At 49.1% G+C, this 20199-nt stretch overlaps 1 protein-coding gene across 1 annotated transcript in view; it reads left to right on the top strand.

The window, feature by feature from the left end:
* The first annotated feature begins 9915 nt into the window (after positions 1-9915).
* Positions 9916-20199, top strand: part of LOC139276186 (protein downstream neighbor of son homolog) — a 44053-nt gene continuing 33769 nt past the window's right edge. The window contains exons 1-3 of the mRNA XM_070893787.1: positions 9916-10591; positions 17249-17332; positions 19348-19548. Coding sequence (XP_070749888.1) covers positions 10217-10591; positions 17249-17332; positions 19348-19548 — 660 coding nt within the window. The 5' untranslated portion in view covers positions 9916-10216. The remainder of the gene's footprint in view (positions 10592-17248; positions 17333-19347; positions 19549-20199) is intronic.

Genomic DNA, 20199 nt, shown 5'->3' with positions numbered 1-20199 from the left:
ATCCGGGAGGGCGCTGAGCACTTCGAGTCTCAACGCCGAGAGCGTGCAGAAATCAAGGGCAGGCAGCGGAAAGAACGTGTGGCAAACCAGTCCCACCCACCCCTTCCCTCAACGGTTATGTATGCAACCTTATGTAACCAGTATTATACCGCCACCAGAGGGATTACCTGTTGGAATCCCAGGGGATCCCAACATCCCTTGGGAGCACTGTATATATAAGCAGGCCTGGAGTTAGAATAAAGGAACTAAGGTCACACTTACTCACGACTACAGTACTCAGTTACATTACTTTATTAGAGACGTAACAACTGGCGACGAGATAACGAATCACCACGCAAAAATGCAGAGAACTGTCGGCATCCTGGGGAAATTCACAGAAGGGGATGATTGGGAGGCTTTCGTGGAGCGACTCGACCAATACTTCGTGGCCAACGAGCTGGAAGGGAATGAGAATTCTGCCAAACGAAGGACAATCCTCCTCACCGTCTGCGGGGCAACAACCTATGGCCTCATGAATAATCTTCTCGCTCCGGTGAAACCAACAGCCAAATCGTATGAAGAACTGAGTACACTGGTCCGGGAGCACCTAAATCCGAAGGAGAGCATTCTGATGTCAAGGTATCGATTTTATACATGTCAACGGTCTGAAGGCCAGGAAGTGGCGAGCTACGTCGCTGAACTAAGGTGCCTTACAGGACATTGCAAATTCAATGGATTCCTGGAACAAATGCTAAGAGACTTTTTTGTGCTCGCAATTGGCCATGAGGTTATCCGTCCCAAACTACTGACTGTTGAAACACCGAACCTGAGGAAAGCCATAACGTTAGCCCAGGCATTTATGTCCAACAGCGATAACATCAAACAAATTTTGCAGCATAAAGAGGTTTCGGCAAGTACTGTACACAAAGTAACGTCGTTTTCAGGCAGGAATGCATATGGCAGAACATACACACCTGCAGCTGCATGACTTCAGATGACCCAGAGTCTGCCATCAAGTGTTAATGCGAGGCAATTGACACTTTGTTGGTGCTGCGGAGGTGATCAGCGAGTTCATCAATACCGCTTCAAACACTATGCGTGCAAAGGCTGTGGAACAATGGGACACCTCCAGTGAGTGTGCAGACGAGATGCAAATCCTGCAAACCACCATGTTGCTGAGGAAGACCGATCCATGGCGGATCAATCTGAACTAGAGACTCAACCTGAGGAGGCAGAAGTGTATGGGGTACACACCTTCACCACGAAATATCCACTGATCATATTAAAAATCGAACTGAACGGAATTTCGGTATCCATGGAACTGGACACGGGTGCGAGTCAGTCTATCATGAGCAAAAAGGCCTTTGACAGGCTGTGGTGCAACAAGGCACACAGGCCCAAGCTGAGCGCTATTCATACCAAGCTGAGAACTTACACTAAAGAGCTGATCCCTGTAATTGGCAGCGCAGCAGTAAAAGTCTCCTATGATGGAGCAGTGCACAAACTCCCACGATGGATTGTAGAAGGAGATGGCCCCACACTGTTCGGCAGAAGCTGGCTGGGAAAAATCCACTGGAACTGGGACGACGATGCCTCATCTGCCCATGTTCTGAGCAAGTTTCCGTCGTTATTTGAGCCAGGCATCGGAAGTTTCTCGGGGGCGAAGGTGCAGATCCACCTGGTTCCCGGTGCACGACCCATCCACCACAAGGCACATGTGGTGCCATATATGATGCGAGAGAAAGTGGAGATCGAGCTAGACAGGCTGCAACAAGAAGGCATCATCGCGCCAGTGGAGTTCAATGAGTGGCCCAGTCCAATTGTTCCGGTCCTCAAGGGCAATGGCACAGTCAGAATTTGCGGTGACTATAAAGTAACGATTTTCCGTTTTTCGCTGCAGGACCAGTACCGCTACCCAAAGCAGATGACCTATTTGTGACGCTGGCAGGAGAAAATACATTCACCAAGTTGGACCTGACTTTGGCCTACATGACACAGGAGCTGGCGGAATCTTCAAAAGGCTTCACCTACATCAACACGCACAAAGGTCTATTCATCTACAATAGATGCCCATTTGGGATTCGATCGGCCGCAGCTATTTTTCAAAGGAACATGGAGAGCCTGCTAAAGTCGGTTCCACGCGCCGTGGTTTTCCAGGACGACATATTGATCACAGGTCGGGACACCATCAAACACTTGAAGAACCTGGAAGAGGTTCTAAGTCGGCTAGATCGTGTGGAACTCAGGTTGAAACGCTCGAAGTGTGTTTTCCTGGCGCCAGAGGTCGAGGTTTTAGGGAGAAGAATCACGGCAGATGGCATCAGACCTACCGACGCCAAGACGGAGGCCATCAAGAACGCTCCGAGACCACAGAACGTGACGGAGCTGCGGTCATTCTTGGGACTCCTCAATTAGTTTGGTAACTTCCTACCAGCACCTTGCTAGAACCTCGACGTGTGTTGCTACGCAAGGGAGATGACTGGGTATGGGAGAAATCACAAGAGACTGCTTTTGAGAAAGCCAGAAATCTGTTATGTTCCAACAAACTGCTTGTTCTGTATGACCCATGTAAACGTTTAGTGCTAGCTTGTGATGGGTCTTCGTACGAATCAGGAACATTGCAACCGGTCGCCTATGCATCCAGGAGTTTGTCCAAGGCCGAGAGGGCTTACAGCATGATTGAAAAAGAAGCTCTGGCATGTGTTTAAGGGGTGAAAAAAATACACCAGTGTCTGTTTGGTATTAAGTTTGAGTTAGAAACTGACCATAAGCCACTCATATTGCTATTCTCAGAGAGCAAAGGGATTAATTCCAATGCCTCTGCTCGTATCCAAAGATGGGCACTCACGCTGTCTGCATATAACTATGTAATCCATCACAGACCAGGCACAGAGAACTGCGCTGATGCTCTCAGTCGGCTACCATTGCCCACCACCGGGGTGGAAATGGCGCAGTCTGCAGACCTGCTCTTGGTGCTGGATGCATTTGAAAACGAAAAGTCACCCGTTACAGACCGCCAGATCAGGGCCTGGACTAGCCAGGATCCTTTACTGTCCCTTGTAAAAAAAAAACTGTGTCCCAGTGGAGATGCATGAAGAGATCAAGCCGTTCCAGCGGCGCAAAGACGAAATGTCCATACAAGCGGATTGCCTTTTGTGGGGTAATCGTGTGGTTTTACCTAAGGCAGGGAAACATTCATATGCGACCTACACAGTACCCACCCAGGCATAGTAATGATGAAAGCTATAGCCAGATTCCATGTTTGGTGGCCCGGCATTGACTCAGATTTGGAGTCTTGCATGCGCCAATGCAACACTTGTTCTCAACTGAGCAATGCACCCAGTTTGTGGTCATGGCCCTCCAAACCATGGTCTAGGATCCACGTTGGCTTTGCTGGCCCATTTTTAGGCAAAATGGTTTTGGTTGTTATGGATGCTTATTCAAAATGGATTGAGCGTGTAATAATGTCTGTAAACACATGCACTGCCACCATCGAAAGCCTATGAGCCATGTTTGCCTCGCACGGCTTGCCTGATGTCCTTGTCAGGGCCGTGCTTCACCAGTGCTGAATTCAAGGAATTCATGACCCGCAATGGGATCAAGCACGGGGGCAGGGGATGGAGGGGAGAGTGGTGGAGATGGGGGGGCGGAGAAACCCAGGGCGGGGGACAGGAGGGGCCACATTGCAGCGGGAGTCCCTGGGGGCTCTGTGCCTCGGTGCGGAGTGTGTTCAGAATGGGGTGGACGGGTTGACTGCGCAGATGGCGATTGGTGGATGTGGTGTGGTTGGTGTTGCGGGGGCGTGGCTCCGGGGTGACCAGGGCTGGGGGCTCGACATCCGGGGGTGTTCGGCATTTGGGAAGGATTCTGATGGGACGGGGCGGGTTGGGTGCGGGGCGAGTGTTCCCGGTGTTGGGTGGGTCCGGAGCCGGGGGGGGGGGGGGGGACACACACTCTTGGGATGGGGGGTGGGCTGTTTGGGGCTGGGATTGGGAGAGACTTCTTCACTCGGGGAGTTGTTAGCCTGTGGGGTTCCCTGCCGCGGAGAGTTGTTGATGCCAGTTCATTGGATGTGTTCGGGAGGGAGTTGGATGTGGTCCTTGCGGCTGGAGGGGTCGGGGGGTGTAGAGGGGGCGTGGGGGGGAGGTGCTGGGGTGGGTGATCAGCCATGATCTTGTTCAATGGCGGTGCAAGCTCAAAGGGCCGAATGGCCTACTCCTGCACCTATTTTCAAGGTTTCTATGTTTCTATATTTCTATGTCACTTCTGTCCCGTTCAAGCCCGCATCCAACGGCCAGGCAGAACGGGCAGTCCAAACCATCAAGCAAAGCTTGAAACGCATGTCGGAAGGCTCCCTGCAGACCCGCCTGTCCCGAGTCCTGCTCAGCTACTGCACCAGACCCCACTCGCTCACCGGGGTTCCCCCAGCCGAGCTGCTCATGAAAAGTGAGCTCAAAACAAGGCTCGTTCTTGTCCACCCTGATCTCCATGAACACGTCGAGGACAGGCGGCATCAACAAAGCATGTACCATGATCGCGCAAATTTGTCACACGATATTGAAGTCAATGACCCTGTATTTGTACTCAACTATGGACATGGTCCCAAATGGCTTGCTGGCACTGTCATAAGCAAAGAGGGGAGTAGGGTGTTTCAGATCAAATTCGCAAATGGACTAACTTGCAGAAAGCATTTGGACCAAATCAAACTGCAATTTACAGTCACGAGCATCCCGAAGAGGACACCGCCATCTTCGACCTTCCGGCACACACACACAAATGGCAACCGACATCACGGTTGACCACAAAGCTGAACTCACCATCCCCAGCAGCCCAGCAAGGCCAGCTGCACAGCAGCCCAACGAAGAACCAACCAATTCACCTACACCTGCATTTGTACCGAGATGATCGACTAGGGAGCAAAAGACCCCAGATCGTCTCACCCTGTAAATAAGTGTACTATTGACTTTGGGAGGGACTGACGTTATGTATGCAACCCTATGTAACCAGTATTATGCTGCCACCAGAAAGCGTACCTGTTGGAGTCCCAAGGGATCCCAGCATCAATTGAACAAGTACTTTGGTTTGGTATTCACTAAGGAGGACACAAACAACCTTCCGGATATAAAAGGGGTCAGAGGGTCTAGTAAGGAGGAGGAACTGAGGGAAATCCTTATTAGTCGGGAAATTGCGTTGGGGAAATTGATGGGGTTGAAGGCCGATAAATCTCCAGGGCCTGATGGACTGCATCCCAGAGTACTTAAGGAGGTGGCCTTGGAAATAGCGGATGCATTGACAGTCATTTTCCAACATTACATTGACTCTGGATCAGTTCCTATCGAGTGGAGGGTAGCCAATGTAACCCCACTTTTTAAAAAAGGAGGGAGAGAGAAAACAGGGAATTATAGACCGGTCAATATGACCTCAGTAGTGGGTAAAATGATGGAATCAATTATTAAGGATGTCATAGCAGCGCATTTGGAAAGAGGTGGCATGATAGGTCCAAGTCAGCATGGATTTGTGAAAGGGAAATCATGCTTGACAAATCATCTGGAATTTTTTGAGGATGTTTCCAGTAGAGTGGACAAGGGAGAACCAGTTGATGTGGTATATTTGGACTTTCAGAGGGCTTTCGACAAGGTCCCACACAAGAGATTAATGTGCAAAGTTAAAGCACATGGGATTGGGGGTAGTGTGCTGACATGGATTGAGAACTGGTTGTCAGACAGGAAGCAAAGAGTAGGAGTAAATGGGTACTTTTCAGAATGGCAGGCAGTGACTAGTGGGGTACCGCAAGGTTCTGTGCTGGGGTCCCAGCTGTTTACACTGTACATTAATGATTTAGACGAGGGGATTAAATGCAGTATCTCCAAATTTGCAGATGACACTAAGTTGGGTGGCAGTGTGAGCTGCGAGGAGGATGCTATGAGGCTGCAGAGTGACTTGAATAGGTTAGGTGAGTGGGCAAATGCATGGCAGATGAAGTATAATGTGGATAAATGTGAGGTTATCCACTTTGGTGGTAAAAACAGAGAGAGAGACTATTATCTGAATGGTGACAGATTAGGAAAAGAGGAGGTGCAACGAGACCTGGGTGTCATGGTACATCAGTCATTGAAGGTTGGCATGCAGGTACAGCAGGCAGTTAAGAAAGCAAATGGCATGTTGGCCTTCATAGCGAGGGGATTTGAGTACAGGGGCAGGGAGGTGTTGCTACAGTTGTACAGGGCCTTGGTGAGGCCACACCTGGAGTATTATGTACAGTTTTGGTCTCCTAACTTGAGGAAGGACATTCTTGCTATTGAGGGAGTGCAGCGAAGGTTCACCAGACTGATTCCCGGGATGGCGGGACTGACCTATCAAGAAAGACTGGATCAACTGGGCTTGTATTCACTGGAGTTCAGAAGAATGAGAGGGGACCTCATGGAAACGTTTAAAATTCTGATGGGTTCAGACAGGTTAGATGCAGGAAGAATGTTCCCAATGTTGGGGAAGTCCAGAACCAGGGGTCACAGTCTAAGGATAAGGGGTAAGCCATTTAGGACCGAGATGAGGAGAAACCTCTTCAGCCAGAGAGTGGTGAACCTGTGGAATTCTCTACCACAGAAAGTTGTTGAGGCCAATTCACTAAATATATTCAAAAAGGAGTTAGATGTAGTCCTTACTACTAGGGGGAATCAAGGGGTATGGCGAGAAAGCAGGAATGGGGTACTGAAGTTGCATGTTCAGCCATGAACTCATTGAATGGCGGTGCAGGCTAGAAGGGCCGAATGGCCTATTCCTGCACCTATTTTCTATGTTTCTATCTTTTGGGAGCACTGTATATAAGCAGGCCTCCCATGCTGTAGGAACGCCCTGGAGTTAGAATAAAGGAACTAAGGTCACACTTACTCACATCTACTGTACTCAGTTACATTATTTTATTAGAGACATAACATCAACGACTGTGTGTCCCACCTGTGACAGAGTCTGTGGCTCTCGTATTGGACTGTTCAGCCACCAAAGAACTCACTTCAGGACTGGAAGCAAGTCTTCCTCGATTCCGAGGGACTGCCTATGATGATGTCTTCAATCATCTTCACATCCGCCACTAGATGGACAGCTTGCAGGTCTTGGGTATCTGAAAGGAGAAAGGCACAAGGGTAGGTTTGGTGAGGGCCGGTGGGGTGGGGGGGGGAGGGTTGGGGGGGAATGCAAGATGTGCATGCTTACAACATCAGCAGTTTGCAAGTGAGAAGAGTTTGTGGGATGAAAGCAAACTTGGATGTGACAAGGACGACTAAGTATGAGCATACCGTCATCTTAAATGTTTACTGCCTCAACGCTCACCACGGCCTCAGGGACAGCCCCTCCAATTATCTACAGCACTGTCTCCCCCATGGGAGTGAGCACATGTAGCCTTGCCTGTCCCCTGCCAGTTCGCTGCTGCTCTCCTGTTACAAGCCACCTTGGCCTGCAAGAGAAAGAAACTGTGTCAGTAACAGCAGTGCAATGTGTTTGGGGGATGTGCCTGACATGGTTGAATAGCTGACTGTGTGCCTGTTGTGAGATGTGCTGTGAGATGTAAGACTTGCACCAGTGGTAAGTGTGTGAGGATGAGGCACAGCTCGGAATGTGAGGTGTGCTTTGCATTTGGTAGCGATTGTTGGTGATGGGGTGTGGTGCATTGAGTAGTGCGAGAGGCTAGTGGTGCAGTTGCTAGGAGACAGCTTTTGAAAATGCATTTACTGACCTGGACCATTCGTGTGAAAGAGTTAAACTTGTTTCAGCACTGGAGCCACATCCTGGGAGTCTCTCTTCTCCTTAGGCAGTCCCTCGAAATCGAGAATGACTTGCTTCCACGCTAATACGAATTCTCAGGTGACTGATGAGTCCTACAGTCTCAGTCACAGGTGGGGCAGACAGTGGTTGGAGGAACTGGTGGGTGGGGTGCTTGGGTTGTCGTGCGCTCCTTCTGCTGTTTGTGCTTGGATTCCGAATGCTCCCGGTGAAGACACTCGAGGTGTTCGACGCCGTCCTGGATGCACCTCCTCCACTTTGAGTGGTCTTGGAGTGGGGATTCCCAGGTGTTGGTGGGGATGTTGCACTTTTTCAAGGAGGCTTTGAGGTGTCCTTGAAGCAGTTCCTCTGCCCACCTGGAGCTCTCTTGCTTTGTTGGAGCTCAGAATAGAGCGCTTGTGTTGGGAGTCTAGTACCGGGCATGTGGACGATGTGGCCCGTCCATCAAAGCTGATCGAGCGTGGTCAATACTTCGATGTTGGGGATGTTGGCCTGAGCGAGAACACTAATGTTGGTGCGTCTATGCTGCCAATGGATTTGCAGGATCTTGCGGAGGCTTCATTCGTGGTACTTCTCCAGTGCTTTGAGGTGCCTGCTGTACATAGTCCATGTCTCTGAAGCATCTAGGAGGGCGGGTACCACTACTGCTCTGTAAACCATGAGCTTGGTGACAGATTTCAGGTCCTGGTCTTCAAACACTCTCTTTCTCAGGCGACCGAAGGCTGCACTGGCACATTAAAGATAGTATTGGACTTAGTCATCGACGTCTGCCCTCGTTGACAGTAGGCTCCTGAGGTATGGAAAATCGTCCTTGTTGTCCAAGGCTTCGTCATGGATCTTGATAATCACAGGGTGGGGGGGAGCAGTACTGTGAAGCGGGGGCAGGTTCATAGAGAACCTTTGTCTTATGGATGTTTAGCGTAAGGCTCATACTCTCCGGTGAAGGTGTTGACGATGGTTTGGAGTTCAACCTCTAAGTGTGCACAAATGCAAGTGTCATCTGTATACTGTAATTCAATGACATAGGATGAGACGACCTTGGATCTGGTCTGGAGGCAACAGACATTGAACAGTTTCCCGTTTGGTCTGTAGATTAGCTTCACTCCAGCGGGGAGCTTATAAGGGCAAGGTGGAGCATTACAGCAAGGAAGATCGAGAAGAGCGTTGGTGCGATGACACAGCCTTGCTTGACCCCCCCGCACATGTATTGGGTCTGTGGTGGATCCGTTGGTCAGGATCACGGCTTGCATGTCATCATGAAGCAGGCGGAGGATCGTGACGAACTTTTGAAGGCAGCCGAATTTGAGAGGACACTCCATAATCCTTCTCGGTTGACAGCGTCGAAGGCCTTTGTGAGATCAACTTTGTGAGTTAAAATTATTTCGGCACCCATGTCCTGGGAGTAACACTGCTGGCAGTGACCGCCTCAGTGATCTGGTCCCACATCCTTCTTGCAGTGTTTCTGGAGTGCACCCTGACCCCCTGCTGCATCCAAGACTTTGAGTGATGCGTCCGAGAACTTGGGTGCTCTTTCCCTGGCATCTTGAGCCATTTTGGTTTCTTCTGACATCTAAGAACTTTGAATGAACAGAAGGCAACTTACAAGATGCAAACTGCCTTTAAGAGGTGCAGGCTCACTTTAAATAAGGCCAGCCTCACGTGAGCTTCATTCTCCGCCCCCCTGCTGAGCGCACAGCCACTCAGCAGCGCGCTGCTATGATGTTACTCCTTCACGGCAAAGGAGCCAAAGGTGGGCAGAGCAAACGTTACAAGGACACCCTCAAAGTCTCCCTGATAAACTGCAACATCCCCACCGACACCTGGGAGTGCCTGACCATAGACCGCCCTAAGTGGAGGAAGTGCATCCGGGAGGGCGCTGAGCACTTCTGTCTCGTCGCCGAGAGCATGCAGAAATCAAACGCAGGCAGCGGAAAGAGCGTGCGGCAAACCTGTCCCACCCACCCTTTCCCTCAACGACTATCTGTCCCGCCTGTGACGGGGACTGTGGCTCTTATATTGGACTGTTCAGGCACCTAAGGACTCAGTTTTAGAGTGGAAGCAAGCCTTCCTTGATTCTGAGGGACTGCCTATGATCATGATGATGCTATTATGTTAATTATATCACCCACCTCCCACATTGTGACGGTACTTCTCGTGCACATGCGCACTGGCTCGGCGGGAAATTTTCAACGGGGAGTAGCTCGCGCGAAAATGTTTTTTAAACTTTCGTTCGGTGAGAGTTGGTGACATTTTACTGAGACAAAAACACGGGGGATACAAGTTTTTAAAAAAAATCAATCAACCTTTCTTAAATATAGTCTGAATAAGGGAAGAAAATTTAAAAAAAACATAATAAATAAATCAATCCCTGGGCTTCAGCTCAAAACTCGGGTTTACCTCAGCGTTTGGAGAGTTTGTTTTAATTTTGTTTTTAAACGGGACCGGGCTTTTTGTTTTAAAGATGTCGGCCGAGAAGTTGGCCGGTTATTCTCCCAGTTTCAAGAAGCCATCGGAGATCCTGAGGCTGAGGAGGAAACGGGCCCGCAGCTCGGCGCGGCTGAGCGCTCCGCCCGGCCCCGGCCTGTCCGACGCACCTTCCCCCGATGAGAAAGCGGAGGCGAGCGGCCGCCACAGCAAGCAGCAGCAGCAGAAGAGCAGGAGGAACCCGTTCGTCAACATCGTCAACACCCGCCGGCTGTCGGCGGTGGGAAGTCCCGGCGGGCGGCGGCGGACAGGCTGGCCGGCCGAGGCCGACAACTCGCTGCACTCGTCCCTCTCCGCCCAGGAGCAGCGACCCGCCGCCGGCGGCAACGCGAGGAGCGAATGGGATCCTCAGGTGCAGCTTTTAAATGTTATATTGAAAATGTAAAGCCGGGTGAACGCATTAATGAATCCTCGGATCAGTGCGACCTGTTTTTTTAACTATGGGATCTGAAATAACAGAATAGTTTTGTCAGTCTTCAAATAATTTTGCACATGCATATCCGGTAATTGTTTTTTCCCCCCCATGTCATTTGTTTTTAAGTTGCGTGAATGCGATGGGGAGGTTTGAAGCTATTTGGAAACTCGTGCTGTTTTTAAAGGCACAACGCAATTAATAAATTGAGCGCAAGTCGTGCATTGCAATAATTGCTCAGTTACAGTAAAGGGCTCAGGAAAATGCTGCGGAGCCCACAGAGGGCACTAGCTGACAACAAGTCGCTGCTCCGCATTGTATCATCATAAGCAGTCCCTCAAAACGAGGATGACTTGCTTCCACGCCAAAAAATGATTTAAGTTCACACGTGTTTCAATGAAGAACCTAATATTCCGGATCCCAAACTACATCTTGAAGGGTGGCAGAGGCCTGTGCGTGGATTTTTTTAACATGTGGTGGCTGTTGCACACCAGCCACCACACGGGCTTGACAGAGCTAGGTCTTGGTGCAGTGGCAAGGATTAACCAAGACGACTGGAGACCAGCTCTGCTGCACGGACCGAGTGCGCGCACATATCACAGTGTGGGCTGGCCTGTGCATTGTATATACACCCTGGCAACGAGCCAAAGGTGAGTAGTGGAAACGTCATTGGATATATTCAAGAGGGAGTTAGATATGGCCCTTACGGCTAAGGGGATCAAGGGGTATGGAGAGAAAGTAGGAAAGGAGTACTGAAGGAATGATCAGCCATGATCTTATCGAATGGTGGTGCAGGCTCGAAGGGCCGAATGGCCTACTGCACTTATTTTCTATGTTTCTACAAGGACGCCCTCAAAGCCTCTCTCATAAAGTGCAACATCCCCATTGACACCTGGGAGTCCCAGGACGAAGACTGCCCTAAGTGGAGGAAGTGCATCCGGGAGGTCGCTGAGCACTTCGAGTCTTGTCGCCGCGAGCATGCAGAAATCAAGCGCAGACAGCAGAAAGAGCCTGCGGCAAACCTGTCCCCCACCCACCCTTTCCCTCAATAACTATCTGTCCCACCTGTGACAGGGACTGGCTCTCTTATCGGACTGTTCAGCCACCAAATAACTCATTTTAAGAGTGGAAGCAAGTCTTCCTTGATTCCGAGGGCCTGCCTATGATGATGATGATACACCTAGGTCCAATGCCAGTCCCTGCACAGCAGAATTAAATAACTTGTAAGGAACTTGCATTTATAGTGTGAAGTGATACATTTTGGTAGAAAGACTGAGGAGACGACGTATAAACTAAATGGTACAATTTTCCACATTACAACAGTGACACCACTCCAAAAGTATTTCATTGGCCGTAAAGCGCTTTGAGACGTCCGGTGGTCGTGAAAGGCGCTATATAAATACAATTCCTTTTCTTTTTAAAGTGGGTGCACGTACAGAGAGACCTGGAGGTATGTGTGCATAAATCACTGAAGGTGGCAGGGCAGGTTGAGAAAATGCTTACGGGATCCTGGGCTTCATAAATAGAGGCATAAGAGTACAAAAGTGAAAATTATGATGAAACTGTATGCCAGCTGTGATTCAGTGGGTACCACTGTCACGTTGTCCAAGGACAAGCCATGGATTTGATGACCCGGGGGGGGGGGGCAGTGCTGTGTGGCGGGGTCCGGTTGGTGGAGGACCTTTGTCTTACAGATGTTTAGCGTAAGGTCCATGCTTTCGCACACCTCTGTGAAGGTGTTGGAGTTCGGCCGCTTGAGTGTGCGCAGACGCAAGCGTTGTCCGTCTGCTGTAGTTTGATGGCAGAGGACGGGACGATCTTGGATCTAGCCTGGAGGCGACGTAGGTTGAACAGAGGGCAGCATATATATATCTATATATATCCAACGCCAGTCCATCAGCAAGGGCAGACATCGATGATGAGGTCCAATATCGCCTCCAGTGTGCCAGTGCAGCCATCGGTCACCTGAGGAAGAGTGTTTGAAGACCAGGACCTCAAATCTGGCACCAAGCTTTATAGTCTTTCCTTCAACCAGTGTCTGCCCCACCTGTTAGAGACTAATTCCTGCATTGGACTGTACGGCCACCTGAGAACTCACTTTTAGAGTGGAAGCAAGTCTTGCTTCCTTGATTTCAAGGGACTGCCTATGATGATGATGATGCCCACTGTCAGAAGGTTGTGGGTTCAAGTCCCAGTCCAGGGACTTGCAGCACAAAAAATCTAAGCTGACACTCTAGTGCAGTGTTGAGGGAGTGCTGCACTGTTGGAGGTGCCATCTTTTGGATGAGATGCAGAAAAGATTTCCGAGAATGATTCCAGGACTTCAGTTACGTTGATAGACTGGAGAAGCCGGGATTGTTCTGAGAGCAGAGAGGATTGAGAGGAGATTTAATAGAGTTGTTCAAAATCATGAGGGGTCTGGACAATGGCAGGAAGCAAAGGTTAATAGTTGACTGGTATTTTTGCGACTGGAAGGCTGTTTCCAGTTGGGTTCCACAGGGCTCAGTACTCGCTCCCTTGCTTTCTGTAGTATATATTCATGATTTAGACTTCAATGTAAGGGGCATGATAAAGAAGTTTGCAGATGTTCCAAAAATTGGCCGTGTGATAGCGGGGAGGAAAGTTTTAGACTGCAGAAAGATATCGATGGACTGGACAGTTGGGTAGAAAAGTGGAAAATGGAATTCAATCTGGATAGTGTGAATTAATGCATTTGGGGAGGTGCAATAAGGCAAGGGAATACACAATAAGTGGGAGGGAACATGAAGGGTGTGGAGGAACACAGGAACCTGGAGTGTATGTCCATAGGTCCTTAAAGGTAGCAGGATAGAACGATAAGGTAGTTTAAAAAGGCATACGGATACGGGATCCTTTCCTTTATTAGCTGAGGTATAGAATACAAGAGCAGAGGGGTTATGCTAAAAGTGTACAACGCTAGTTAGGCCACAGCTTGTGTACTGTTCTGGTCACTACATTACAGGAAAGATGTGATTGCACGAAAGATGCAATTGCACTAGAGAGGGTACGGAGGAGATTTACAAGGATTGTGCCAGTTCAGGAACATTTTAGCTATGAGGAAAGATTGGATAGGCTGGGGCTGTTTTCTTTGGATCAGAGGAGGCTGAGGGGAGATTTAATTGAGGTATATAAAATTTTGGGCTGCCTAGATAGAGTGGATAGGAAGGACCTATTTTCCTTAGCAGAGGGGTCCATGGGGGTATAGATTCAAACTCGTTTAGAGGGGAGACAAGGGGGAGAAAAAATCACCGAGTGTAGTGGAGGTCTGGAACTCACTGCCTGAAAGGGTGGTAGAGGTAGAAACCATTATCACATTTTAAAAAGTACTTTGATGTGCACTTAAAGAGCTGTGATGTACAGTGCTACAGATCTAGTGCTGGAAGGTGGGATTAGACTGGGTAGCTCTTTTGACTGGCACGGACACGATGGGCCGAGTGGCCGCCTGTGTCGTAATTTTTCTATGATTCTATGACAGAGTAGATAGCGAGAAACTGTTCCCATTGGCAGAAGGGTAGAGAACCGGAGGACACAGATTTGAGGTGATCGACAAAAGAACCAAAGGTGCTGTAAGAAAAATCTTTTTTACCCATTGGATGGTTGGGATCTGGAATGTACTGCCTGAAAGAGTATTGGAGGCAGAGTCAATCTTATTTTTCAAAAGGGAGTTGGATAAATATCTGAAAGAAAAAATTTGCAGGGCTACGGGAAAAGGGCAGTTGAGTGGGATTAGCTGAGAGTCAGCACAGCCTTGATGGGCCGAATGGCTACCTGTGCAGTAACCATTCAATGGCCCCAAGTTTCGCCATGATTTGCTCCTGATTTTTAGGAGCAACTGGTGTAGAACGGAGTATCTTAGAAATCGGAATTCTCGTCATTTAGTTTGCTCCAGTTCTAGTCAGTTAGAACAGTTTCACTTCGGAACAGAATTTTCTTTTCAAAAGGGGGCGTGTCCGGCCACTTACGCCTGTTTTCAAAGTTTCGTCAGTGAAAACTTACTCCAAACTAACTTAGAATGGAGTAAGTGAAGATTTTTGTACGCTCGAAAAAACCTTGTCTACACTTTAGAAAATCAGGCGTAGGTTACAAATCAGGTGCAGGGAATGGGATGGGGGGGGGGGGGGGGTTTAAAGGGAAGTTTACAAACATCAGTTTTACAAATAAAGAGCCATCATCAATAATAAGTGATAAAAACATCAATAAATCAACCAATAAATCAATCAAAAAAAATGAATAAGAAATAATTGTTTTTAAATCAATAAATAAAACATTTTCTACTTACCGACTGCAGCACCGGAGCCCTCCAACAGCGTGCTGGGATGCCCCCCCCCCCACCCCAGTGTGTGTCTGTCAGTGTCTCTATCTCTGTCTGTCAGTGTCTGTGTTTCTGACAGCGAGGGAAGGGGGGGGGGGAAGGGAGGGGGAGAGAGGGAGGAGGAGGGGGGGGGGAGAGAAGAGAGAGGAGGGGGGGGTGAGAAAAGAGAGAGGGGGGGTGAGAAAAGAGAGAGGGGGGGGTGAGAAAAGAGAGAGGGAGGGGGGTGAGAGAAGAGAGAGAGAGGGAGGGGGGTGAGAGAAGAGAGCGAGAGGGAGGGGGGTGAGAGAAGAGAGCGAGAGGGAGGGGGGTGAGAGAAGAGAGAAGAGGGGGAGGGGGGTGAGAGGAGAGAGAGGGAGGGGGGGTGAGAGAAGAGAGAGAGGGAGGGGGGGTGAGAGAAGAGAGAGAGGGAGGGGGGGTGAGAGAAGAGAGAGAGGGAGGGGGGGTGAGAGAAGAGAGAGAGGGAGGGGGGGTGAGAGAAGAGAGAGAGGGAGGGGGGGTGAGAGAAGAGAGAGAGAGAGGGAGGGGGGGTGAGAGAAGAGAGAGAGGGGGAGGGGGGGTGAGAGAAGAGAGAGAGGGGGAGGGGGGTGAGAGAAGAGAGAGGGAGGGGGGGTGAGAGAAGAGAGAGAGGGAGGGGGGGTGAGAGAAGAGAGAGAGGGAGGGGGGGTGAGAGAAGAGAGAGAGGGAGGGGGGGTGAGAGAAGAGAGAGAGGGAGGGGGGGTGAGAGAAGAGAGAGAGGGAGGGGGGGTGAGAGAAGAGAGAGAGAGAGGGAGGGGGGGTGAGAGAAGAGAGAGAGGGGGAGGGGGGGTGAGAGAAGAGAGAGAGGGGGAGGGGGGTGAGAGAAGAGAGAGGGAGGGGGGTGAGAGAAGAGAGAGGGAGGGGGGTGAGAGAAGAGAGAGGGAGGGGGGTGAGAGAAGAGAGAGGGAGGGGGGGTGAGAGAAGAGAGAGGGAGGGGGGTGAGAGAGAGAGAGAGGGGGGGTGAGAAGAGAGAGAGGGAGGGGGGTGAGAAGAGAGAGAGGGAGGGGGTGAGAGAAGAGAGAGAGGGAGAGGGGTGAGAGAAGAGAGAGAGGGAGGGAGGGGGGGTGAGAGAAGAGGGAGGGGGGGTGAGAGAAGAGAGAGGGAGGGGGGTGGGTGAGAGAGGGGGGGGGTGGGTGAGAGAAGAGAGAGGGAGGGGGGTGAGAGAAGAGAGAGAGGGATGGGGGTGAGAGAAGAGAGAGAGGGAGGGGGGTGAGAAGAGAGAGAGGGAGGGGGTGAGAGAAGAGAGAGAGGGAGGGGGGTGAGAGAAGAGAGAGAGGGAGGGAGGGGGGGTGAGAGAAGAGGGAGGGGGGTGAGAGAAGAGAGAGAGAGAGGGAGGGGGGTGGGTGAGAGAAGAGAGAGGGAGGGGGGTGAGAAGAGAGAGAGGGAGGGGGGTGAGAGAAGAGAGAGAGGGAGGGGGGTGAGAGAAGAGAGAGAGGGAGAGAGGGAGGGGGGGTAAGAGAAGAGAGAGAGAGAGGGAGGGGGGGTGGTGAGAGAGAGGGAGGGGATGAGAGAGGGAGAGAGAGCGATCGAGATCGATCCCGTCCCCAGCACCAGATTTACAGGTGGGTGGCGTTGGGTCGGGTCGGGGAGGGTGGGTGGTGGGAGGGAGATCGGGGGGGGGGGGGAGTTGGGTCCGGTCAAGGGGGGGGGAGCGGGAGTCGGGTCCGGTCCAGAAGTGGGAGTCTAGTCGGGTCGGGAGAAAGCAGGAGCTGGGCGTGGGAGGAGCCTTATTCACGCAGCCCCAGTGAGCCCATTCGGCCAGGGCTAGTGGCTGCGTGCTTTGGGCCCCTTCCACACAGTTTTGGGCGCCTGGAGCTACTGCACATGCGCGCCCACTGTAGCACGCATGTGCAGAGGTCCCAGCACTGTTTTCAGCGCAGGAACCTAGCTCCGCCCCCCACAGCTCGTGCTGCGCCACGCCGAGGGCCAGAGGACCTGCAGGGAGCCGGAGAATCTGGAAGTTTTTTTTAGGCGCACTTTGTGGCGCGAAAAACGGCGTCCAGGCGGCGCAGCCCGAAACTTGGGCCCTAGAATGCACTGCCTTAAAGGGTGGTTGGTAAGTACCTGAATGAAAAAAAAATGCAGGGCTGCAGGGAAAGGGTGGGGGAGTGGGACTAGCTTAAGTGTTCTTGCAGAGAGCTGGCACAGGCTAGACAGGTCAAATGGCCTCCTTCTGTGCTGTAACCATTCTATGACTTTAGTTGCCTGATAAAGTATATTGACATTGTGTATTTTCTTACTGGGATAAATAGGTGTTTTCTATAAAAGATGAGGATTCCAAGTGGGAAGAGGAAGAATTGATTTACCAAGAAGAGTCAGCTCCTGTACTAATTAAGGTAAGACTTTATATACAATTTCATTGTAGTTTATTTAGTTTTAACTCTATTTACTGAAAGGAAAAGCTCTGCCGTATATGATTCCATCTTTGAATATCTCCATATTGGGCAACGTAACGAGAAAAATACATTGATTTAATGGTTTACTTAAGAACATGTAGAACGCCCAGGGAGTCGATGAAGGCTAATAATATGGCAATATTTAAGGAAAGATTGAATAGCTGTTCTTGGGGTATTAGTTATTGAAATCAGCCAGGTAAATTAGTCGTTTCTGACCCTGTACTTTCCTATGTTCTTGCTTTGGTTCTCTGGGATTTTAGTGGGTAAGTACGCTGCTTTGGATTCCCAGGGTCTCAGTTTGGGAAATACACCATGTGGGCAGTCTTGGAAAGTGAATCTATGTGAATGTTGGGCAAGGATAGATTACAGCCTGAGGTGAAGCCCTCCTTTCATTAAATAGTCATTCCGTGTCTTAAGTTCATGCGTAAAGAATGATTCGTTGCTGTCTTCAGGAGATCACTGATATCTGGTGAAACATCCATCCATGCACCATTGCCTAGCTGAGCAGGCAGTTTGATGATGTGATCCTCGGCCTTTGCCATTGCTGCTGTGTAACCAGTCACTAGGAAGTGTGAAAGCGTCACTTGGAATGACTACTTTATCCCTGCTCTGCTTGTTGCCTAATCCAGGTGACAAAGCCAAGATACCTCTCATTTTATTCATGCAAATCAAAATTATGTCAGTTGGAATAGATTGATTGGTCCAAGGTTTTAAAAATATACAATTGGATCTGATAACGGTTTAACATTAATTTATTGTGATCTTGTGTGCATTTATATAGAACCTATTATGTTGAAGTGTTTCAAAGCACTTCCTGCAATGAATGCCTTTTTGAACAATGGTGACCATTATTTATGCATAACAGGGTCGCCAATTGCTAAGTGCTCTTTTGGAAGTCCTAATACACACACAGTAGTCATTTCCTTCTCTGGAAATAAGGCCAGCAGTGCAATAACATTGGCTCCGAACAACCATAGCGACGACATCCTTATGGCAACCTGAGCACCAGTCAGATCACTAAACCAAATGTAGCAATGAAATGTATCCCAACACACCTGCTCAATTGTGCTCTTGATACTCAGGTGGGATAATAAACATGTTCATGGAAATCATGGATGTGACCCCATTTCCTATGCATATTCTATTACAACACAGTACTATCTGGCTACATACATCTTTTGCTGTTCATGATGCAATAATACCAGACTTGCCTACTTTTTGCATAGGTGACATTACATTGACAGAGTTGCAGAGTCTCCATGACATGTAAATATAAAGTTCCAGTATATTGTGACTTGGCTTTTCTTCTTCGAGTTTTTGTTACTTCATGCTGACTCTTGGTAGGAAATGATTGCCACCTCTTCCATATGAGCCAAGTTCTTGAGAGTGTCAGCAGGCTTTTTCAAATGTAGAGGTCACCACAGCCTGCCTTTTCCAGCAGGAGTCACTGGATAGCAATCAGGAGTGACAATACTGGCTGAGTTTCCTTAAATTCCTTTTTTTATCTTGCATGTAGCCCCTTGGCTGAGATCAGTTAGCTCAGCACAAGCTAGGAACCTAACTTGAGATCTTCTGGTCTATATGCTTCTGTATTACACTTTCTTCATTAAACCATCTGGGCAGCTCCCCTGGGACTTGATTGTTAATGTCAGTTTGATTTGTTGCTAGTAACCACTGCAGATAACCTCTAAGGAATAATTGTTTTTGAATAAGATTCAGCATTATATTCCCATGGGTTTTGCTGGCAGAACCAATTGCTCTAGCTCAAACAGATTTGACCACACTTGTAATGAGTAGCATGGAATGTTGGTGATTGTATACCAGAAGAAAATATTTTAATCTTCTCCAGAGTAAAAAAGGATATTGTAAATTGAATTTAAGTTTTCTATACCAGCTTTTATTCAGGATTTGACTGTGACAAACCTGTCATTTTTCCTATGTTCTTGTTTTCCCAGAATTCACAAAATCCTGAAGCATTATCTGAGTGCATAACTTTGCCCAAAGAGTTTCCTGCAGACTGGAGTGTCAAAACATGGGTACTTTTCACATCCCCTCACCCATTTACTTGGACAGGTCATCTCAAGGCATCAGAGGAAGCCAAGGGATTAAGTCAGCACTGTCGTTCCTCAGTAGTTGATTTCCCTCTGCGTATAGAGGTACCAAATGAATTGTCTGTAGTAAAAGGTGTGGTGTGAAGATATGATCAAAGTAAATTTGGAATTATTAACTACGCTTAGATTATCTGAAATATTTCCCAAATTCAGTTTCAAGCTCGTGGGGTTGATATTTGTTTCTACTGTACATCGGGTGGGCGCAGCATCCCACTTGGTTTCTATCGGTGGGAGGCCAAATCGATTTTTGTGACCGAGTCTCATTTAAATACAAGAGGCAAGGTGCCAGCACTAATTGCACTGCTTGTAGGCAGCTCGTCATTTTGGAAGATGGGAATTCTGGTGGGGCAAATACTCAACTGGGCCTTCAGCGCCTTGGAGGGGAGGGCTGAAAAGATTGGAGCAGCACATTAATGTGACGGGGAAATTTAAAGAGCAGCAAGAAGTTGAAATGAAGGCAGCCTTTAAGGCTAAAATGTCTCAAAATGAAGAGAGTCATTGCCAGACCTGATTCCATCTTTACACTATTGCAGCTTATTATCCCTATTAAGTAGAGCTTCAAATGGCCACCTTCTGACCTATTGTTTGTGAGCGTCTTGAGGACGAAGCAGTGGCAGCTTTGATCGACACACAAACAAATTCATAGATCCCTCATTTTAATATATTAATTATCCGTCACTGGTTTCAGGTGGGAGT

Source organism: Pristiophorus japonicus, chromosome 11, assembly GCF_044704955.1.
Source record: "Pristiophorus japonicus isolate sPriJap1 chromosome 11, sPriJap1.hap1, whole genome shotgun sequence".
Classification (NCBI taxonomy): Eukaryota; Metazoa; Chordata; class Chondrichthyes; family Pristiophoridae; genus Pristiophorus; species Pristiophorus japonicus.
The sequence above is the reverse complement of the archived record's forward strand: the minus strand, read 5'-3'. Positions and strand labels throughout refer to the sequence as shown.